Source organism: Macrobrachium nipponense, chromosome 2 (assembly GCF_015104395.2).
Source record: "Macrobrachium nipponense isolate FS-2020 chromosome 2, ASM1510439v2, whole genome shotgun sequence".
Classification (NCBI taxonomy): Eukaryota; Metazoa; Arthropoda; class Malacostraca; order Decapoda; family Palaemonidae; genus Macrobrachium; species Macrobrachium nipponense.
The window spans coordinates 82,211,838-82,236,054 of record NC_087201.1 but is presented as its reverse complement, the minus strand read 5'-3'; the positions used below and the strand labels follow the sequence as shown (position 1 = coordinate 82,236,054).

The 24,217-nt window shown below is 35.3% G+C and overlaps 1 protein-coding gene across 6 annotated transcripts in view; it reads right to left on the bottom strand.

Annotated features, from left to right (window-relative positions):
• Positions 1 to 24,217, bottom strand: part of LOC135220723 (interference hedgehog-like) — a 292,308-nt gene that overhangs the window by 129,525 nt on the left and 138,566 nt on the right. For all 6 annotated transcript variants that reach the window (XM_064258154.1, XM_064258155.1, XM_064258151.1 and 3 more), the window contains one exon: positions 3,992 to 4,026. Coding sequence is in view for 4 of the 6 variants with exons in the window: in XM_064258150.1 (XP_064114220.1) it covers positions 3,992 to 4,026 (35 nt within the window). In the remaining 2 variants the exon portion in view is untranslated. The remainder of the gene's footprint in view (positions 1 to 3,991; positions 4,027 to 24,217) is intronic.

Below are 24,217 nucleotides of genomic sequence, written 5' to 3'. Positions count from 1 at the left end.
TTCTTATCTTTCACCATTAATTCGCATTACTGAAAATATCAACGCAACACTCACTACCACCGCAACTGCTTCATGCACCTACAAAAAAAGATTTGTCAGCAGCACGTCTACCCCTTCCTTACTCACAAGTACGAAACAGCGCCGTTATGAAATAAAACGGTTAAAACACGTGACTCCCAGTCAAGTGTTGAAGAGCCTCAACATGAAAACTGCTTCGCCAAATATCAAAAGCTGTGATGGAAATTGATCGGGAAATATATACCAGACTTCCTACTGTAAGAATATTAAGAAATTAGTCCATTTTAGAGCGGGCCCGTAATCTACTTAAAACATTAACAGTAACGAAATACTGACTGAAAATATTTCACAATACGCACAACAGAGATTAATGTCCACTCAACAGATTTCAATAATAAAATGTGATACATAAGTACATTCAAATTTCAAAGCAACCTAAAAAGTTCAAAACAAAAGCTTACTTTAGAGACTTAAGAAAAAGTCACATCACACTTACATAATGTAGGCAAGAAAAAATGCTCATAATTGACATCTGACATTTATATTTAAGCAAAATAGCTAGAGAGAGAGAGAGAGAGAGAGAGACTTTCTCTGAGTAGATGATCGTATATATATAAAACAAAATATGAACCCCATGGAAGATCTTTGAGTTTAAAAATAATGATCATCACAGAACTTGGCATCCCCTTCCTTGACCTAAATGTAACCAAGACCACCAAATTGAACGGTAATGCAATCCAACCTGCCCGCAATGACGACTAATACCCTGACATGATACCCAAATACAATCTCTGTAATAGCCCTAATAATAACAAATCTTTTTTAAGAAGGGAACCAAGATAAATGGAGAGAACCTGTTTTTGATTATTACAAAAAATACTAATAAAAAACTACAAGTAACAGGTTCTGGAGATCAACATATAATCAGGGATGATGGTAATAATTATTCAGCGATTTCAATAACTTATGATAGACTCTCATTCAAAATACATTTACAACATGAAGTTAATCCAGAATATGCACCTATTTCTTTCTTTTAACGAAGAGAAATTATAAGAAAAAGATAATACTCCACAAAATTACGATACAATTCCAGGTGGACGTTGTCAGCTTATTGGCCTTTGCAAAATTTCTTTATATCCTTTCGGCAGTAAAGTCCGGATTATTGGGATGAAAACAAAAAATATCATACAGCCAATCAATTTTAATAATCACATTCCAATAAATGAACCTGGATCGTTTCTTGGCTTATGAATAATTGCCTCAAGGTGAACGAGTTGTTCTGAAACCGTAAGATAACGAAGGCAGAGGAAGAGCTACTGGAAACTTACTCAGATCAATACAAACCGACATCTCTGGAAGTGTCCTCCGGCGTCTTCAGAGCCTTAAGGCCGCCTAACTTTGCAACATGCAGCAATAACTTATCCTATACCGGTGCAAATTAGACGACACACTTGTTCGTTAAGGCTCTTTCATGCGAAAACTGAATTACCTGATTTCAATTATATGAAGCTATTAGTGGCTGAAAGGTGCAAATTTGGAGACAAGACACTGAAAGGTGTCAGATGCTTAAGATCTATCACAAGCCCTTCTAAGTATCTTTTATAAGGAAGCTGTCTGAAAAAATCGTGAAAAATGCCACCAGAAGCAACAAGAGACTGACTACGATTCACTCGCCAGTTGAAGATGATGTTGTAATTGTCTCATCATCCATTATGTCTTTGCGAGACTAAGTATCTTATTTGCATATTATTTATCACTATAAAGTACGAGTTCCTGCAAAAGAGGAACTCATTTATATAAAAGAAAAGAAATAAGAAAAAATAAAAATAAACATTAAAATGCAGGGTAATAATAATAATAATAATAATAATAATAATAATAATAATAATAATAATAATATTAATAATAATAATAATAACAACAACAAATCAACTGTCAATAAAGTTACACCAAACACAATGAAACAAGGCAACTGATCAGAAGAGATCTATGTGACATCGTATTTATTACATAGGTAGCAAATTACAAAGAAATATTACCTTGAGAAAATATGGCACGAACAAATAAGGTGCGAACAAAAATAACATAAAAGATAAAACCCAAGCAAATAAAACTAACAGTTACCTTACCAACACCAAAACCCTGCCTGTCACTACCTCCGCGTAAATAAGACTTTGCATTCTTTATCAAGCACTGGCGAAGGCATATCATGTTTAATGAACATCAAGATGATTGCTGCTCTGGCTTGAACTTTTGGGCGTTGTTCAGTATTGTTCAGCCACCAGTCTGTGGAGCCCTGGGGATCGAGAGAGAGAGAGAGAGAGAGAGAGAGAGAGAGAGAGAGAAGGCGTGTCTGACCGACGCCCAGTCTCGTGCGGTGAAATACAACGTCGGGGTTCTCAAAACATGGGCTGGCTACGTTCATTCGTTCTTTCTTCGGACAGTAAACTGTGATTTGCCGTTCCGGATGTTATGTCTCTGGATTGCTATTTAGCATAGACAAACACTGATATCAATCAGGAATAAGAATGTGAATTCCGAGAAGAGTGAACGATTTATATTTTAGTTGTGGTAATTCTCGGAAAAATGTTTGGGTTGTCGTGTTGCCAGAGTTCTTGATAATAATAATAATAATAATAATAATAATAATAATAATAATATAATATATTATTAATTATAATTAAATACGCTGCTAGGAAGTTTCTATCTTCCATTACGCTAGTTTGTTACCTTGGATACTTGTAGAATTGAACAAAATCCTAGGAATGATCTACAAGGCTAAGGCTGGAAGATGAAAACTTAGCTTGAATTTAAAAAAATTTTCTTTTTAAACAAATGACTAACCATTATAAACACACATACACATACACAATCTGCTTTCACATGAAAAGGTAGAATACTGGACAAGAGTTCGTCATATTACAGCGGATAAACGGGTTAAAATCCGGAGTAGGGAAATATGAAATTATTAAAACAGGCTTTTCTGGCTGGTGTCTTTGAGTTAAATGACCTAACAGTATGGCTCTTTTCCTTTCGGTACATCTCTCTCTCTCTCTCTCTCTCTCTCTCTCTCTCTCTCTCTCTCTCAACATGAAATGAAAAATATTACACTGATAAACTTACTACACTATGAAAGCGAATCAAAGACGCCCTATAAGGATCTCTCTCTCTCTCTCTCTCTCTCTCTCTCTCTCTCTCTCTCTCTCGAGCTAATTTACATTGTCCTCTTGTCCTTTTATGTATATATTAAAAGAGACTTACACACACACACACACACACACACTGCAGGCCAAGACGAAATAGTAGAACATAGATCAGCTCGGGACTCCATCCATCCTAAAGCACAAACGTATCTCGTGACGTCATCAAGGATCAGCCTTTCTTAAGTTTGAGTGGTCACTGATAAAGGCCCACTGAGCGCAGGGAAGCCATTTACGGAGTGTATCATGAAATGCTCAGGTCACTATAAATATAAGAGATAAACGGTAAAGGCTCAAAAGATTCATGCGGTAGCTCTCTATTTGCTTGTTGTATATTCACTGGGTTTCTGGGGGCTTCTGGTTTTGTTTTGTTTACTCATAAATCTGAGGTCGCCGATTTATGATGCCAATATCGGACAATGCCTCCGTATATCTTGGACGGTGTCATTCATCTATGGGGGAATGTTAGATGTGTGATGTAACCATCACACAACTAAGGCTTCCCACACTATAAACGCAACCACAACCACCACAAAAAAGAACAGAAATTTTGTCCGGTGGAACACTGTTTTTGCACAAAGATCAAAATCATAAATTTGATTAAAGGACTCTAAAACTACTCAAAATGTATTATTATATCACCAACAGAACGGGTTTTGTAGCGAAGACTTAAGGGGGCGGGGAGAGGGGGCTAATTAAATGTGATAAGTGAAAGGCAGATGTCTAATATTAGTAAAGAAACCAAAAATGAATCAATTTCTTGTACTCACATAAATGTCCATTAACCAGTCGTCCTCTGTAGATCCTGTGGGAGAAATAGTAGAAAGTAAATGAACAAATAGATACAGCAATCTAAAGCCTTACGTCAAAAATAATTTCTACTGAATACAGCATTAACACTTGATAAGAAATCCCCCCCAAAAATGAGCTTGCAGTGTGCTACATTCACTAACAGAGATTGTCTAGATATATCAACACAGCAACTTCCGTTTTATATAAAATTCACATTTAAATCATACAGGCATCGCTTTTCAACTCCACGTTATCTGGCGCATAAGTCTTGAATTTTCCTTAATTACGGCAACGATGAGGAAACAATCTTCGTTAAAAGTAGCTGGCGAAACTTTCTGATCTGTTCCGTTAATGCCAACTGGGTCCCTGTGTCCATCATAGCAACTAGGTTGGCGAATGAAGTTGGGGGTTCAATGAGCTGCTAATGAGCATTCAGTGTAATGCATGAAGCAGACAGCGTTTTGAAAGTTTCCTGGACAAGAGTTATCCATGATTCAGAATTAAAGTATATATATATATATATATATATATATATATAATATATATATATATATATATATATACTGAGAGAGAAAGAGAGCTCTGCATCCTGGACAAACGATACTGCATGATAACAAGTCCCTGATAGAAAGAAAAATAATTTTCGTCTGCATCCCCATAACACAAACAATAGAAGTTATAACAAAAACATTGCATCCCATTGTACCCAAACGTCGAGAGAAACAATGATATTTGAACCATAAAAGGGAAAAGGTATATTTTCTTTCAGAAAACAATAAAAAAAACATTCTAAGGAAGGTCAAAGAGCAGAAAAAAAAGATATGAAAAATGCGATGATTACTTTGAAAGACGTGTGTACAGAATTTGGTTTTTCGTAAAAAAAAAATAAAAAAAAAAAAAAAAATAAAAAAAAAGAGAGGAGGGTCATATGATCAAAAGATAAAATACATCTATACATATAAGAAATGTGCCTGTAAGCGAATTACAGCGAATTAAGAAAAAGAATGAATTTTCCACATCACAAGAAAATATCATTAAAAAAAATAAAAATAAAAAAGGTCAAGTAAGGTCAATGAAAAAAAGCAGCACCAAATCCAAGTGAAGACCAGAAATCACAGGAAAACAGAAAAAAACTATATGTATAAAAAATGTTTAAAACTATTTGGTTACAGAAGTGAGGAACATAAGTCGATAGCACATAGAGGGGGAAAAAACCAACAAGGCTACCAACACACTTACGTCGAATCTGAAGAGGGACAACCTAATTCTATATCCCAAGTAACCACTGAAGGTGTTAAAAAGAGACAAGATTCAAATATTTTTCCAAAGAGGAAAATCTTTCATAATTCAGCAATAAAAGAATAACAAAACATAGTGTAGAAGATGGGAATATATAAAATAAAGGGAGTAAGAACTTGCGTTAGTCGTTCTATTCTGATGTGAACCTGGGAAATGAGGTTTAACAAGAAAAAAAAAAGAAAAAAAAAAGAGGGAAAGGGCCAGGTTGCTGGTAGGTATGAGGAGGGGAATCAGATAAGGGAGATGGAGGACAAAGATGAAGGAAACTTTCCGAGAAAATGAGAGAGAAGAGTAATTGTGAATAGGAGAGAAAGGACAAAGATGAAGGAAACTTTCCGAGAAAATGAGAGAGAAGAGTAATTGTGAATAGGAGAGAAATACGAAAATAAAAGTCGTTAAATATAAAGTTCCGGTATTCAGTGGACACGATGGGAATGTCAGAAATGACGAAACTAAAATTATATAATTTTAAAAGAATAAATAAATAAATGAACCTTCAAAAAACAAATAAAAATGTGGAGGAAGAGCTGGAAACATTAGAAGCCAAAACGATAAGCTGAAATAAAATAAGATTGGTAAAGGTGCGGACGAACTGGGAAAATACAGATCCAAAATAAAAGGCTGGAGAAAAGGGAAAGTACAGAATAAGAAAGTGAGAGGAGATGATGGCTATAAAAACATGTGTAACATTATATAAAAGAGAATAGAGCAGACAACTTTAGTTAAATATGTAAGGAAAGAGAAATTAGAAATAAAAGACGTCTAAAAAAAGTCGTGGGAAGTGAAGAGCGTAAAATTACAGCCAGGAAGAAGAATAAAAAGAGAAAGAAAAATGTATCAAGGTCAAAAAAAGGAGATGAATAAGACCACGAATAAGTACAATGGAAAAGAGATTAAAATGTCAAGAGGGAAATGGAATATGAAAGCAAAATGAGAGATTGCAATTAATAAGTAAAGGAAAAACTACGAATATGACACCTAGAAATACAACGTATGAGAGGGAAGTTTTAAAGAGAAGAACATTTAAACTGCGTGTGTGTTTTTTCTTAAGGAACAAGAAAGGTCGAACGGTCATTTAAGAAGAAAGCAATCCCTAAATATAAAACGATGAAACGATGTGTATATAATAATGAAGGTGGAGAAGACAACTAAAAAAGATGATAGGTGAAGACTACATGCAAAAAAAAAGAAAAAAAAAGCTCTCTCTCTCTCTCTCGATCGACGTAACGTAACGATACAACTAAACAATTAAAGGAAAATTATACAGTTACATGGAAAAAGAAGAAATACAAGAGAGAGAGAGAGAGAGAGAGAGGAATGATCCTTGGAGCACCATCTCGAGAGGGTTCGCTTGAGAGGCAAAGACACTTTCCGGATAAAAGCCGAAACGTTGAAAGCAGACTTCGCATTGAAAGGGAAAGTGAATGAAGACGGTTGTTAAGAGCATCTCACTACAACTGAAAATCTGACACCACAGCTTCTTCCGGGAACAATTTAATAACGGGTAAATGCAAGCGAGAGTCTTGGGAGCTTCGCGCGATAGACAATTCTTGCGATTAGGAAATCCCTGAGATTTAGTGATCTTATCTTTGTTTCAGTTTGTTTCAAAGTCAGCAAAAGAATGTCAGGTGAAAATGCTTTTGCTCTTAACTTTAGACATGGACCTGATTCTTGTGATATTGAAGAAATTTATAAAATTTAACAAGATGTAGCATTACATGATTATAAACAAACAAAATTTTAGTGGTTTGAACTTTATTTTCTTTTAAGTAATTTAGAACCACCTAATGACATTAAAAGGTAAATCGTCACATTTTATCTTTGGTTACTCACTAGTAATAAAAAGGGCCTCCTTGTACAAAGGCACCTCAAAATTAAACTTTGCTAATAAGAAAAAATTATACACGTTGAATTTCTCATTATTATCGCAATAGTCAAGTTGAAGGATCACTTCTGGTTCACCAAATACTAAATTCTCTTTCTATCTAAATGATCTTGGAACAAAAATGAATACTAAGAACTTATCAAATTAGGTTATTTTTTTAAACGCTGAGCGATTTATAGATGTGTGTTTCAGGCATTTGTCTTCAAATTACATTAACTCGCCGCCAATCAAATTATTAAACTGATGAATTGAATATCGACTTCAAATAAATCATTTATTGTTTACAATGGACGTACGAAATCATTGCACCCTTACCTCATTTAGCTGAAAGCCCTCTTAAACCATTAAGACAATTAGGATGAAATAAAAAGTCCTTATTTTTTCGACTACATCACTCTGGAAACTAATTCATAATGATCAGCGGTGACAACATTGCGAGGAAGCAATTAATTACTTGAATATCTCATCCCATCACAAAAACAGTTTTTTTCTCTTATTGCCTTGAAAAATTATTTTTTTCATTTTAAACCACCGGAACAAAATCTTACATTTCAATGAAATCTTTTCATTATTTACGATATTAATGAGTGAAAATAAATCTCAGCAATGAAGTATCAAGAGAACGGAACGCATTACATCATTATTTTCATCACATACAAAATAACAAGTCACTATGTATGTTCTTTTTGTCAGAAAAATTTTATCTATAAACATCACGAACTAAAGCAAACATATTCCAACAAAATTACAAGAAGTTAACCGAATCAGCCAAAAGTAACATGCACTGAATGGAAGCACAAAAAAAAAACATTAAATGGAAAGTAACCATAAACAGAATATTTATAACTACGCCTATTTAGGTGACCTCTACCATACATAAATAAACGTGCAAGAGTAGAGAGTCACTACTGGGGGAACAATAACAACGTAACTATCAAACAATAACCGCAGAGCCGGATCGAATTAACCCAGGCAAAAGCAGCCTCTATTTACGTTCATGTTGCACTGACCGCAAACAGACAAAAAACAAATAAAAAAAAGTACTGCACAGAGAACGCCAACAGAGTCACTCTCGGGTTCAAGGAAATCAAGACTTGCTTATGAAAGCAACTGTAACCGAAGAACGCCTCCTGATGAAGCCAGCAAAAAACCGCAAGACGAAAATGTCCATATCACCGGGCGTCATGTTTCTCGAAGACACGAAAAAGGCCCGGCTGGCATCCCGCGCACTGCGGTCCACTGATGGAATGTCAGGCCTCGATGGACCAAATCTCCGACGTCGGTTTATGAAAGGGATGCTCTTTATCCCAACGCACCGTGAGGCTTTCATTTTTTTTTTTTCTTTATTGGATTGGACGAAGCCTTCAATACCATACCCAGATATTTGCCACTAACGTAAGGATGGATTTGAGGACAGCTTGCAATTTTGATTGCAAGTTTGCAACATTCAACTGCATGTTTTAAATTCAGATAAGGACCGTACATTCAAATGGTGTGTCCGACGGCATACTTTAAAACCTGAAATATTTAAAGGACACTACGTCTGTCACAGCAACTGAAAGTTGAGACTCCAACCTCTCATTTAATTTTCAATGTCAAATTCTTTAAGGGGATAAACGGGCGTGCGAGTAAAGATTTTATCTTTGGCGAAGTTCTACAAAAATTCAAACGCTCTGTCTTTCAAAGAACAGGGACAATATGGAAAGAGAGCAAAGGATCCATACTTTGTGATAACTCAAAAAAGGAGCCCACGTTTTCTAGTGGACTTTTATTTCAACGCTAAAGACATTTTCGAATGTTCTTTTTAAATATCACATAAAACCTCTGCAACAGTGAAATGGTATCATTCAGTCTTATCATTGCTACAGGCACATACTAGGAACACAATTCATTCACTGGGAATCGACATCATTAACTCTATGAAAACTGCCGAGGTAAGTAATTAAAACTCCAAATAGAGTAACATAAAGAAGTACAAAAATATAGAAAGAAGGAATAAATACCAAGTCCTTTAATTCTTGCATACAATGAACCAGACGGAGGTCACATGACGAAGCTCACACGGAAGAAATTCTTTTTTTACCGCCACCGATGAATTCGGATCATTTTCCGAAATGAGAGAAAGTGAAACAATCCTTTTTCCAGTTTCCCTTTTCGTCCGTTTATATTTGTCCTACTTACATCCCGATTAAAGACGCAATAGAAAAGAATAAAACTACCAGTAATATGAAATAAAGCAAAAAACGCAAAAAAAACTATGCTCAATAGAATGGTCGAAAAAGAAGAAGAAAAAAAACACTGATCAGGGAACTATTCTCCGTTACCTCAAGAAAGGTGAAACCTCCGCCATAATGATACTCGTAATCCCGAAATTACATAACGCTCCCATGACCCTACTTCCCCCAGCATAACTCCGATGCCCAGCTAAACCAGTCCACCAACACTGCATCCTCCAACCACCACCGCCAACACCCTCAATGGTCGTCGCCTCCCTTATTCCTCCACCATAACCCCCCCTCCTCCCTCTCCACCCCCAAACTCTACTATCTGATGCAGGCATCCCCTCAGGAACAGCTATCGAATCCCAAAGATTCCAAAGCATCATAACCTCGCAATATTTCTTCATAATCCCTTTTGCAACCACATGCCATCGTAGCCACCTGCTCTCTCCTCTCTGTCCCCGTCTCCACCAGCCGATACTAGCATCATCCTTTGATCAAGTCTGCCCATCTTCTGTCCATGGAACTAGTCTCTCTCTCCTTCTCTCTGTGTGTCTTACGGCAATTCCACAGTAGCTCATAACATGATGATGATGGAGGTGATGATACTAACGGCGTTTTGCTTTTGGAGTTACACAAAAATAAATATTTGCTAGAAATCATAGACATGCAAAACGAAACATATTATCATTATTATTATTATTATTATTATTATTATTATTATTATTATTATTATTATACTCAATCATAGCATTTAATTTTTTCATGAAATAGTTTTTCTGACAAAAGCTTTTGAACATGACCTCTTTAATGTATGACAGAAAATACTGATCAATGAACATCCTTTGTTCAAAGCATTTAGGAGAGCGACCCAATCAGATCTTTAGAATCGGCAGGATGGAACGTAACCTTTAACTGAGGAAAAGACGCAAGGTGCCACCTGCCCTAAATCACGAAATAATGGACAATTAACTTGACATACAAATACGAAAATTAATCTAACAATACGAACGGAAAAAAACATTGGGTTAACCAGAAAGTTTTGGAGACCGCCCTCATCAACAAATATTGGATGGAAATTATAAACTTAAACGGTTCTAACAGGCGTAATAATTCCCCTCCCCAACTCAGGTTTTGCGTATTGATTAGAACTAAGTGAAAGACTTGTAAGAAATATGCTGTAAAAATACGGTATAGTCACTCAAAATGTTCATTCTTGTAACCCGTCTAAACAGGCTTGGGTGCTGTCCATGAGAATCTCTGACCTTAAACGACTTTGGAGAAAAATGTGAGTTTATAGAAATCCTACGCTGAAAAGTTATGGCCGGACAAGAATTTTTCTCTAACTTGCGACACTGCCTAATCCAAATGACCTAGGTTCAGAGTGACGATGTCCAAAACAACCTTTGTTGCAAGTATGAACCCTTCAAGTTTACATTTAACAGAGTTACTGTTCGGAAATGTTTCTTGGCAAAAGGTTGCCAAAAGAGAGAGAGAGAGAGAGAGAGAGAGAGAGAGAGAAGAGAGAGGGAGAAGAGAGAGGAGAAGATGAGGACCGGAGGGGAGAGAGAGGAAGAATCATTTTTCAACTTTGTTTTCGGAGGATATATTACTGAAATAATGGGCAAAGAGAAAACAATAAAAATAAATAACATTAAAATATTTCTTAAAATATCAAACATGAATTTAAATACAAATGATTAACAAATCTCACTCTATATAAAGGTACCCCTCAATTTAGATCCTTAGGAATCAAGGTATTCCTAAGGAAATTGAGTAGAGAGAAAAAATACCATTTCATATTCTACGCAAATGGAGCAATTCGAAACAGCCTCAACATCCTTCCCGGAACTCCCGCGGGAGTCTCTGCAGCTCTCAATATCACGAAGGTCCTGAAAACAGGAAGAGTATTGTCTTTTGTAACTTCTGGAAAATAAGGCACGAGCTACAGAGCGAGAAATTATTGTAATGGCTTCCTCTTGAAAGAAAACTTTCAACTGATGTAATAATGTAAAAAGGGGGTAAATATAGCGTGACGATAACAATCTTTATTATTTTTGTAAACGGCAACCGGAAATATATATAAGTTAAATATAAACAGGCTATCTATGTGTGTATACACACATACACATACACACACACACACACACACACACACACACACACACACACACATATATATATATATATATATATATATATCTATATATATATATATTATTATATATATATATAATATAAATTTCGAATAAGCCAAAAGTAAACAAAACGTAAATAACAATATTTGCTACATTTTCAAAATATACCGTAATTCAATAAAAAATATTACCTAACTGGCCATTTGGCATGACTATCGTCATCCAATCCAATAGCCCTCTTTTAACAAAACACGCCGAAGTTGTACTTGGTCAAAGCGCCTAAAGACAAGTTGCTAATGATAGGCATAAAGACATTCGAATATCTCCATAGCCTTCCGTAGTAATCTTCAACATCAGATAAAGATTTAAAATCCCCCGAGTAGCGTCAAAAAAGGAAATAGGAATTGCGCAGGCAAACACAACATGGAGCCCTTCTGGGTATCCACGATCCTTTTCCTTTCGAAAAATTGACAGAAACAGAAATCCTCCGTTTAAGAAAAACATGACTGACAAGACAAGTAAAATTTTCGCTGGGACATAAATGCTAAGAATCGAGAGCGCGTGAGCACACACAAATACACACACAACACACACACACACACACACACACATATATATATATATATATATATATATATATATATATATATATATATATATATATATATATATGTGTGTGTGTGTGTGTGTGTGTGTGTATGTATGTATGTATGTGTGCGCACGTATGCTTATCTAAACGTGTTAACAATGCTTTCCAAAATAATAATTCAATTATGTAAATAAATAATGATGTTGATACATGCAATAACAGTTAAACAAAAAGGTACATATACAAAAGCAACCTATGAAATCACACAGAAATGAATCTCAAACAGTCATCGATAAAAATCAAATTCGGCGAATGAAAGCCAGAGAGCAGAGCAAGAAGATATTAGACGATACAGAGAACAAAAACGAAGACAGACTCGAAGCCGTAACGAGAGACATCACCCGCAGCCTGACAAGTGAATGACTTTGATAGCAAGAGTTAAAAACACATAAACGACATGATATGAAGAGACGGGGGGAGACACCTTACACCCGCAATCATCCTCTGGCTAAGTAATGAGAGAGAGAGAGAGAGAGAGAGAGAGAGACTTATGCCAATCATTTTCTTTTGCCACAATGGCCTTCTGTTCAATTTGCCCTTTATGAACGACAAAAAGCAGGGGTAATAAGGAATGAAATAAAGCCGCATTTATGCACTTTAGAAAATTTGCATAAAATATTGATCTTATTTTGGTTATTTCTCACTGCTCATTATCATCCGACACTTGTAAATACAATATTTCGCTTCATATTTAGTATACGAGAGCAAGTGTGTGTATGAGTGCGTATTGCAAGAGCAAATCAATTGCATATCTTCTATATTCTTCGTAAAAATACCCAAATCTAACCGAGAGAAATAATTGTGGTTAATATTATATCAAGTACTTCATTCAATCATTAAAATATTATATCAAGTACTACATTAAATAATTAAAAATGGACAAAAAAATATTATCGTAATCGTACAGGGAAGAACAACAGGATGAGAAATAATATGGCTAATATGCAACATTTATATAAATACCAAACAAAACGCCAACTTCTCAATGAATACTGACAGCAATCTCTCTCTCTCTCTCTCTCTCTCTCTCTAAAACCCACACCAAATATAATTTGCCTCTGCTACCTGTTCGACATGGTGTAAACTTGTAATTACATGCCCAACCCTCACTCCTTAACGAGTTATTATGTAAGCAATTATCTGATCCAAAAATAACAACTCATATTTTCAGAAACAATAAAGAACTATATATTCATAAAAATTCAAATACCTGTATTACAAAGCGCCTTTTTCCTAGAGAAACTGCTTATAAAATAAATAGGAAATAACTGAGAATATTGGACATTTTCATAGAAACATTATTCCCCTAACTAATGAAAGAAAAGCAGGGCCAAAACAATGATCTCTGCCTGCCGTTCCCTTACGGGAGGAACGATGATCTCTTGCCCGCCGTTCCCTTACGGGAAGAACGATGATCACTTGCCCGCCGTTCCCTTACGGAAGGAACGAATATCTCTTGCCTGCCGTTCCCTTATGGAAGGAACGATGATCTCTTGCCCCCCATTCCCTTTGGGAGGAAAGACTGAACCGGCAGTAGTTGGCTGGATCCAACTCCTCTTCAACAGGCGATGCCCCAACAGACAAATATGTTGCATAAATCTCTCGAACTGAGGTTGGAATCACTTAAGAGCATGGTACTGTTTTCAACCAGGGGTGGAAAAGGGGAAGGGGAAGGGGAAAGGGGGGAGGGGGAGGGATCCCCCGCCGCTAAACTCGTTTCGCGCCCACGCATGGCGCTGATAGCCGATAGTGCAAAACCTGGCTGTGAAGGTGGGCGGTTGGGACTGCCTCCTTTCCCGAAGAATCGCCGAACGTTCGAATTGGCGAAGAGACGGAGTCACTAGGGAAAGAAAGAAAGAAAATCCCGAGATATGAAACATATAAAGAAATCAACTCTTAAAGATTGAATGACAAAAAGGTATGCTCAGCTAAACACGTGATTTGGAAGACCTGACCCATTTGAGCAAGATCATAAATATATTGTAACTGCTGTTCTCCCATTAATGACGATCCTTTTTTTTAAGACATAAGTTCAAAATTCTTAGCTCTTGGTAAACGTCACTCTTTCAACATCAATTATTCAACTGGATCAGAATTTGGTACAGCTTTTCTTTCATTTTTAATATTGTCCACCATTTTCATACTGCTCATACGCTACTACTACAATTATGATGCTGCAAGTTTTGTGTTAAAAATTGCACTAAATTATTGGCGATACACTACGTTACATGTGAATTAAATTGGCAGTTTACTGTTATGTATTTGTCTATATATATATATATATATATATATATATATACATATATGTATATATATATATATATATATATATATATATATATATATATATATATATATATATATATATGTATATATATATATATATATATATATATATATATATACACATATATGTATATATATATGAATAATCTATTATATATATATCATATATATAGATATATATATTTGTATATATATATATATACATATATATATATGAATAATAAAATATATATATATATATATATATATATATATATATATATTATATACACACATATCTATATGTACATAATATAAACAGTGTACATATTTATACATACATATCCGTATGTATATACATTCATATTATACACAAAAAACACAAATAAACACACTAACACACACACACACACATATATATATACATATATATATATGTATGTATACATATCACACACTACGCCAACAATGTGTGTATGCGTATGTGCAACTATCCGATCATCAGGGCCAGAGAGAGGTGTCAAATCGTCTCTTATTCCTATAAAACATAAATTACTTGCTGGTCAAACTATGCGGGGAGTTTCTTAGTGCCACCACAACAGGTAAATTCAACACCAGTAGCAAATCGGTTAACCCGTATATTTGTCAAGTTTTATAGCACAGTGTTAATTTTGTATCTCATTTAATGATCGAAAATTTGTTACTTGGTTCATTAAGTAATTGAAGTATTTGCTGACGTGATACATTAGTTATTCAAATGCACCAATCTCCAATTGGACGTTCATTAATCTAGAATGTATATCTTTAATAAAATAGCCCAATACTTAATATAATAGCACATGCCAAGAGCTACTTCACCAAACTGTTTTAGTTGACGTTAAAGCCTTCAACACAAATTACGCGCAGCGACGATAAAAAAAAAAGGCAACCAAACGAATGCAAAAGCCTTCGTTTAAAAGCCATGTAAAATTAATTATCCTGACTGCATACTTTGACGTAGCAGCGTAATACACATTAAGAGACAAACAAATAAATAAATAAATCACTCTACAGGCAACACTTATGACTTAGACTTTCAAGTCTTCTTTTGTAAACAACATTAACCTCCAACTTGGGGAGAAGTAATACTTTTAAAATAATATTCCCCTTTAAGGTTTGTTTACCTAAAATGGTCGAATAAATTGACTTCATTAAAACCGCACACTACTTCTAAGCAACATCTTTAAGCGACGAAAGAAAAACCACTGTAAATAAAAGATTAAAATATTCAACATGAAAACATTTCCTTTCTTTAAGCAATTATTATTATTTTTATTATTTCGATGATCTTAGCTGAATTTATCAAAGATCCGGTGAGAGAGAGAGAAGAGAGAGAGAGAGAGAGAGAGAGAGAGAGAGAGAGAGAGAGAGAGAGAGAGAGAGAGAGAGAATAATCTCTTGAATGGTCCTTTGAGTGTGTGTGTTTGTGTGTGTATATTATATAAATATGAATAATATATATATATATATATATATATATATATATATATATATACACACATACACACACACACACATATATATATATTAATATATATATATATATATATATATATATATATATATATATATATATATGTATACACACGCATATACCTACACCCAGGTATACCTGATCTCAACTTTTGTTACATTGACCAAACCCCTTCAAAGCATCCCATTCTGTGGATTTTGCTGGACTGGTATGGAAACTTCTGGGGGCATTTCATGATCTACTCTATTTGAGTGTGGAATGCTGCAGTAACAGCGTGCGTTGTGTGTGTGTGTGTGTGTGTGTGTGTGTGTGTGGTGTGTGTGTGTGTGTGTGTTTCCAGTTAAAAAGCAGTTTCCTCGAAATTCAGTCGAGATCAAAATCCCAAGATGAACATAAACACTAAGTTTCAAGCTATAACAATATTATCTTAATAATGATAATGTGCATCTAGCTTCAGCTTAAATGAGTATCATAGCGGGATATCACAGCACGACACACTAATAATTACCACCAGCCTTCACAATAATAATGATAGTAACAAGTGCCAGAAACTTATCTTTGTCACTACCCAAGACTCTTAGTAACAGCAAAGACTGAAATTGCGACTGGCGGAGCACCTAAGACGAAGATCTATATATGTAAACCCTCGCCTCAATATTAGCTGTCTGGAGAGGAATAAAGTCATATAATCAAGTTTACGCCTGAGATTCATTCCTAGATAAAAAATGGAGTGTGTTGGGAAGAAGGGGCTTCAGGAAACCTGTTTTATTCTTCCTTCTCTTCCAAGCTGTTCTCGTGTGGTTGCAAGAACCACAGCCTTTTGATTCTTCGATGCCAGAAAATCGATGCATACTTTCATATATCTGATTTACCCAAAAGTAAAACGACGGTATTCTTAAACAGACTAAAGCTATGACATTATAACGACCGCGCAATAAGAAAAAAAAAATTAAGGTTAATCCTTACATTCATTGCATCCCAAGTATTTTTGTTTGGATAATACTCATGAATTTACTCTCCTCCCAAGAACCCTGCCCCAAAGAGTATTAGAACTATTCATGTTTATTACATTTTCTCACGAAAGCACGAAAAATGCATTTGCAAAGTGTACTTCAAATACTACTCGGAGCGTGCGCTCTATCTAGGAATTTCTCTTGTGGCCTGACTATCTTTCTGGATGCCTTCTAGTTAGGTGGAGTTAAATTAGAGTTCATAAGTATTATTCATTCTTTTCTTCCTGCGTGACCAACTAGAATTTCAGGTAATCTGACTTTCTCTGTCAACTTTGATGGTTTTTATCACTCCAGTCAGCGTGTAGTTAAATAACCATTGCGCACATTCACCTGCAACAAATTGACACTGTTCGGAATTATATAGAGACTTCTCATAACCTTATACTTATTTATCTTTTTTTTTTTTTTTTTGCTGACTTTAACCCACAAAAACTTGTAATTATTCGAGGATAGAACTATGTACGTGATCTGATGCAGAACAGAACGATGATATGGGAGGTAAAGTAACCGAACCATCCACAATAAAAAAAAGAAAATTACGTTCAGCAAAAATCAAAGACTACATTTCTTTCCTATTTGTCGTCAATACACCTTGCGTTCAGTTCTGGATCAGGAGATTTCTGTCTGTCAAACAGTTTGATGATTGTTTTTCTGGAGCAGAAAAAAAACACCAGACCTGCCCAAGTTCATCATTAAACTCATGATTCACGTATGAATTCCTCAGCTAAAGATATTCTCACTGCATTCACTTCATATTTCACTTCTGGGTTCATCTCAACGCACACTGTTTATTCTGAAGGTTTCCCACAACTACTTCACAGTCTTCTTGTCCAAAACCCTTCTCTTCACCATTCAGTCCTTCTGTCATCTGCTATACGTTCTCGGTCAAATCCTTAGCCAACAATTTCTCGGGAAGGCTAAGTCATATTCTGCCCCTACTTCTTTTCCACACTCTCTCATAACTTTCCGTAATCCAAACCTACTTTTAACACCCTCGTCGGATTCTCTCTTCCAAAGCCTTATACAAATGGTGCCTTTTCAGCCTCAAATTTTTGAAATAATCTAATTACATCTTTTGCACTTGCTATTATAAATCACTACATTGACTCAGAAGTATATTTTCTTACAACTGCATCTCGCCATTGACATCTTATTTTCCTACATCCTTTTGATTATTCACTTTCCGCGTTCCGCGCACACACACACACGCACACACACAACACACACACGACACACACACACACACACACACATATATATATTATATATATATATATATATATATATATATATATATATATATACACACACACACACACACACCAAAGTCACAATGGTCAAAGAACGTACACTGGGTTCAACAGAACTAATTACCCAGACCTCAAGAGAGAAAACTACGCTAATTTTGATCGATGGAGATAATAACGTGCTCTGAAAGATAGAGATCTCCGCTTGGATGAAGAAGATATCAGACAAGTAAATCTATTTCCTTTTCTCCATTAGCAAGCTGTGGAATCCCTATTAATGAAAAAAAATCCTATGATTCCCGCAGCAGTCTCTTTTAAATGGTATGTCTAACTTTTCCTTTTGGGTTATATTTTATGCATTTTCATTTATCTTACATTTTCGACTTTCCCTCAAACAAGGCGCCTTTTTCGCAAAAACACGTATAAATGAAAAAGTGAAGTATCGCAGGTCAACCATCTATATCAGTGATTCCCAGCATGGGGTGTACGTAATTTGATTTTTAAGGGGGGCAATTTGAGAATGAGTTATAAACAGAAAATTTTTTCTAGCAAGTCTGTGATAGTATCAGTGTGTATGTGAGTTAATACATACGATGTATATACAGTATGGATACTTGAAAATACTTGTGCGTATGTATATCTTCTTTTAGCATTCCTCCGGGTGAATGGGAGTTCAATTTTTGAATAATAAGAACTACATATCACCACAGGGGGCATCAGGATTTCAGAGATGATTAGGTGGGGCATGGCCAAAAAAAGGTCAGAAACCACAGATCTATACCAATGACGGAATGAACAAGTCTTAAAAAATCGTTTTCATGGTCACCTGAACACGAATGGCCTGCAGAAAATGAAACCAAATTCATTCTTTTTCAATATTTCATTTCTTTGCAAGATGTTCGTGATAGGGTCACCACAAGCTAGAAGACCAAGACCTACTGGGATGAAATTTATGAAATGGGAGGCAAGAGATAAGTTAACATTATATAAAACACAGGGCCATGATGATGATGATGATGATGATGATGATGATGATGATGAGTAAGGCGATAATTGACAATAGGTATTATCAGAATTTCTTTCGGCGATTAATGTAATATGAAAACTCTAATCTATAATAATATATATATATATATATATTATCTATTATATAATATATATATATCTATATATATAATATAATATATATATATATATATTATATATTAGTATTATAACGTCTGTCTATACAATCATAATGAAAGAATATATACATAATTTTATGTATATATAATTTTTATTATTATTTATATACATAAATATAGTTTTTTCGTGACAGTAATACATAGTAGGTGAGATTTTTAAAGTAATAAATATTAATCTATACATGTTGTCTAATATCGAATTAAGGATAACTCGTAGTGCATCTGCCCTGGCCAAGTCAATCAAGAATGAAATCGACATTGTACGGTAATTGTGCTTCAATAAACTTTGTACGTATATATGTATACACACAGGCACACACACACACATTATATATATATATACTATATATATATATATATTATATATATACATATATATTTATATATATATGTATATATATATATATATAGATAATGTATGTATAACAGAATCACGAAAGTTAGGAACGTGATAAATCCATAAATAAGAATATTGCAGACTCCTTCGTTTATTTTTCCTTCGTGGCATTTATCTTTCTTTATATTATATATATATATATATATATATATATATATATATATATATAAAGATGTACATAGTATATACATATCACTAAGGAATGGCACAAGATCCCCACAGCAACGAAAAGAACAAAACCCACATAATAGCCGCCGCGAGTTAGATTAAGGAATAAAGCCCAACGCCACCAGCATCCTCTTTCCTCCGCCATTAAAATCCTCAGCTGAGCACATAACCGGTCACGGGCCCTGTACACAGCAACAGAGGAAGGGTTTAATAAAAATGCCACTTGAGTTTCGACAATAAGATCATAAATATCCCTTTGAAAGACGTACCGCTGAGGCCTGTGAGAGAGCATTCGGGTTTAAATCCTCTCTCTCCTCCTTCTCCTCCACCACCCAAAGAAAACAATGGGAGATAAGGCGAGAAGTGCTCGAAAAGAATTCACTTTTCTTTTCTTTTTCTAACCTGGGCGAATGGGGGAATTTTGTGGGAAATGCGATCTCCTCCTGTACTTTGCTTGACACTAATCTCTGTTCATCATCTCATCTTGATTTCTTGACATGATGTATACGTAAGCTTTATGATGCGATGTAGGACTAATTATTACTTGTTTAGTTTTCAGTCAGCCTGCTAATTCGTTCTTGGCAATGATAACCGACCTAAACTGTCACGTCTGCTTTAAGCACAGTTCTCGAATCAAAAGGAACTGTACCTTCCCTGGAATCACTGTAAAGCAGTGGTTCTCCACCTTTATATGATCAGGCCCCTGTGAGAGGAGGTCCTTCCCTCCACGGCCCCCTTGCATCTACAAGTAAACTTCCCTCCGAGATTTAAAAGAAAATGAAAAATAAAATGAGAAGAGAAGGGGTGGTTTTACTCTTTTGGGAATGAATTAGTGAGGTACTTGACACTTTTTCTTAGCTACTAGAGCTTCAATGCTTGGTTGAATGCCAAAGAGAGCTCAGAGTAAGTCCCCTTCAACATTCAGCCTGTTTCTGTATTTGGTCTTGAGAGCAACGAGCGTGGAAAATATATTTTCACAAAGATACATAGATCCAAACACACTTAGGATCTGGACGTGTCTAATTTAGAGTAGTAGACTCTAGGAAACTAACGTTATAAGGCGATAATACTTTTACATTTTTTCTAAAACTTCTGAGAACCACTGCTGTAAAGCGAAGATTTAATACAAATTATCTCCCAAAAACCAACAATTCCGCTCAAATTAAAAAAAGAAAAAAACTAGTTCAGGACCATTCCAGACTGAACGGTGATCTGGATAAATATGTAACCCTTTCCCTTTCCCTTTCGTTCAAGTTACCTTTCAGATTATCGTAAAAATAACGAGAAATTCCTTCCAGGTACAGCACCAAGGAACGAGCATGAATTGCACCAATAAAAGCTAAGTGCCCATAATCACTTCCATGTTATTTTCTGGCTTGAGGAGTTGTTGGTGGGGGGGGGGGGGGGGGAGGTGATGGCATTCGCAGAACACTGGCATATATTCCAAATGGGGCACGCGAACTCACTGAGTAAAAGGTTTCAAATTACACCAAACTTCATTCATAAATGTAATCTATAACACTGCACAAAGTCTTGAGAATTTTGAGGCAGCAGCATGGAAGGATCCGGAATGTATAGAAAATACAATTTAGGCCAAAGGCCAAGCGCTGGGACCTATGAGGTCACTCAGCGCTGAAAGGAAATTGAGAGTAGAAGCAATTGCTAGAAAAGTGTGGAAAGACAACAGTAAGAGGTGAAGCGACACTACAAAGAACCTTCAGTAAATGCCTATACCGCATGGGGTGCACTGACGGCACTTCCCACCTACGGAGTGAGAAAACTCAGAATAATGACTCAGATGACTAAAAAAAAAAAAAAAAAAAAAAAAAAAAAAAAGACTAAAAAAAAAAAAAAAAAAAAAAAAGGGTAATTCCACTATGCAACACTGAGCCTATTTGTCTTCTTAAGGGTCGACAATTCTTCCTTGTGTCTATCAGCTTTCTGTGGAAAATTCACCACTAAATCCCGCTTCATCTCTCTTCTCTCTCTCTCTCTACTATATATATATATATATATATATATATATATATATATATATATATATATATATATATATATATATATATATATATATATATATATATATATATATTTTCACATACACAAGGAAGTAAGGGAGACGTCTTCTGGCAATCTAACAAAGCTTTATTGAGCGACGTTTCGGGATTCAGCCGCATCATCACGGCTGTAAAAAGGATCAATACACATAAAACATAATAAAACGACTCATCCTAATAACCAACATACATTTAAAATTCACAGGAAACCTACAATGCTAAGACAATTACCATCTCAAGTGAAGGGAAAAAAGACGAGTGACTAGAAGAAGAAGGAAAGGTCCCAAGTAATAATAGTAAATAGTGTTATGCCAGGTAAAGGGGGTAGCGGTAGTTTGGTTGTTTGGAACTATTGTTTTTATGGAAAGCGATTCGAAGACAGCAAGCTGTTGAGAAGCTCATGTAATGATTTTTAAGTGTTTGTATTCTATATCTAATTTACATTTCTTTGAATGCTCTCGAATGTTCGAGAATTCTGGTGAAGACAACCGGACACTCGTTATCTATATATATATATATATATATATATATATATATATATACATACATATATATATATATATATATATAATATATATATATATATATATTATATATATGAATGTTTGTATCTTGCTTATTACTTTAAGTGAAGCAGTCAGTCCGTTTACAACACACACACACACACACACACACACACACACACACACACATATATATATATCTATATATATATATATATATATATATATATATAATATGCTACGAAAAAGTAACTAAATTCTGGAGTTCAATTATAATACAGACATAAATGCTTGGGTTTGCAAGTACTACACACCTATTAACATTTCGACTATTCTGTAAAATAATTCTGGTGCACCAGTATTACTTAAATCTCACTTGCAACGGATGAATATAAATAGATAACTTGTTCCATCGCAGAGCAATTTTGACGCAATCATTTCATACTAACTCCATCGCTATATCCATTTGAATATTTCATTCGGTCGCACATCCATTCTGGCGCAGTCAGTGCATGAAAGCACCTGTGTCATCCACTGAACTGAAATGAATACCACAGCTGTCACATAAAATGAAATCAAATGATAAAATAAGAGAGGAAGACTCTTTCGTTGTTCTAACAAGGTGACAAATGGTGTCACCTAATTGCCTTCTGGTTTGCGTTGATGGCTCCCAGTCTTTATGTAAAGTGCTGATTAAGCACTTGAGGCGAATCTCGAATTCCCTCCTCAGTATTGACAAGCTTATAAAAACTGACTTTTGCCATACATTATTATTATTATTATTATTATTATTATTATTATTATTATTATTATTATTATTATTATAATTTAACGCCAAGAAGCAGTTGAATTTTACCGACCTCATCACGCTGATAAAAAGCTAATTCATAGCTTGAGAGAGAGAGAGAGAGAGAGAGAGAGAGAGAGAGAGAGAGAGAGGGCGCACTCTATATGGCGAAAAGTATTCACATGAGCATTTCAACAGTCTGAATACACACGTGGCTACATTCGCGGAGCCCTAATTCCTTGCATTAAGGAGCTGGAGGCACTCAGCGTTCCCTTCTTTATATCAGATCTTGCTTAACTGATCTGAGTTCATGAGCGTCACGTCTAGGCGCCTTTAGCTGGTTGGTGACAATTTAACCAAAGTTATCGAACTCTGGTCTGAACCCTCTGGTCTGGTGTCATTTAAATCAGAGGGTAATTGGCAGTTACTGTCCTTTCATATTTGAAGGTTGGTTATTTTTTCCCCCTCAAGTTGATACCAAGAAATGATATCTCACTCCGATTTGCCATCCTTGCAGATGCAGTGTTGGACCCTAATTCGTTACCCTTCTGGTCCTACAATTAGTAAATTCTTGACAAAACTTGAGGCTGAGTCCTCAGTAAAGCACGTCATAAAGGTGTCATATGCACGCGTCAGTTACTTATCGCACACACATCACAAACGGGTTGAATACAAGTGGAGGGTTTATTAGAAGTTCTAACCAGTGCTTCACACGATAATTCAGCATTTGTTTATGAGGCGATTCATGGGTGCACTGATTCTAGTTAAGGGGCAGGCAAAACCTAAAACAAATCCCACCAATAGATTTTGGTAAAATTAACATTAGAACTCGCATGCTATCCAATGATGAGAAATATCACTTCATTTCAATTACCAAGTT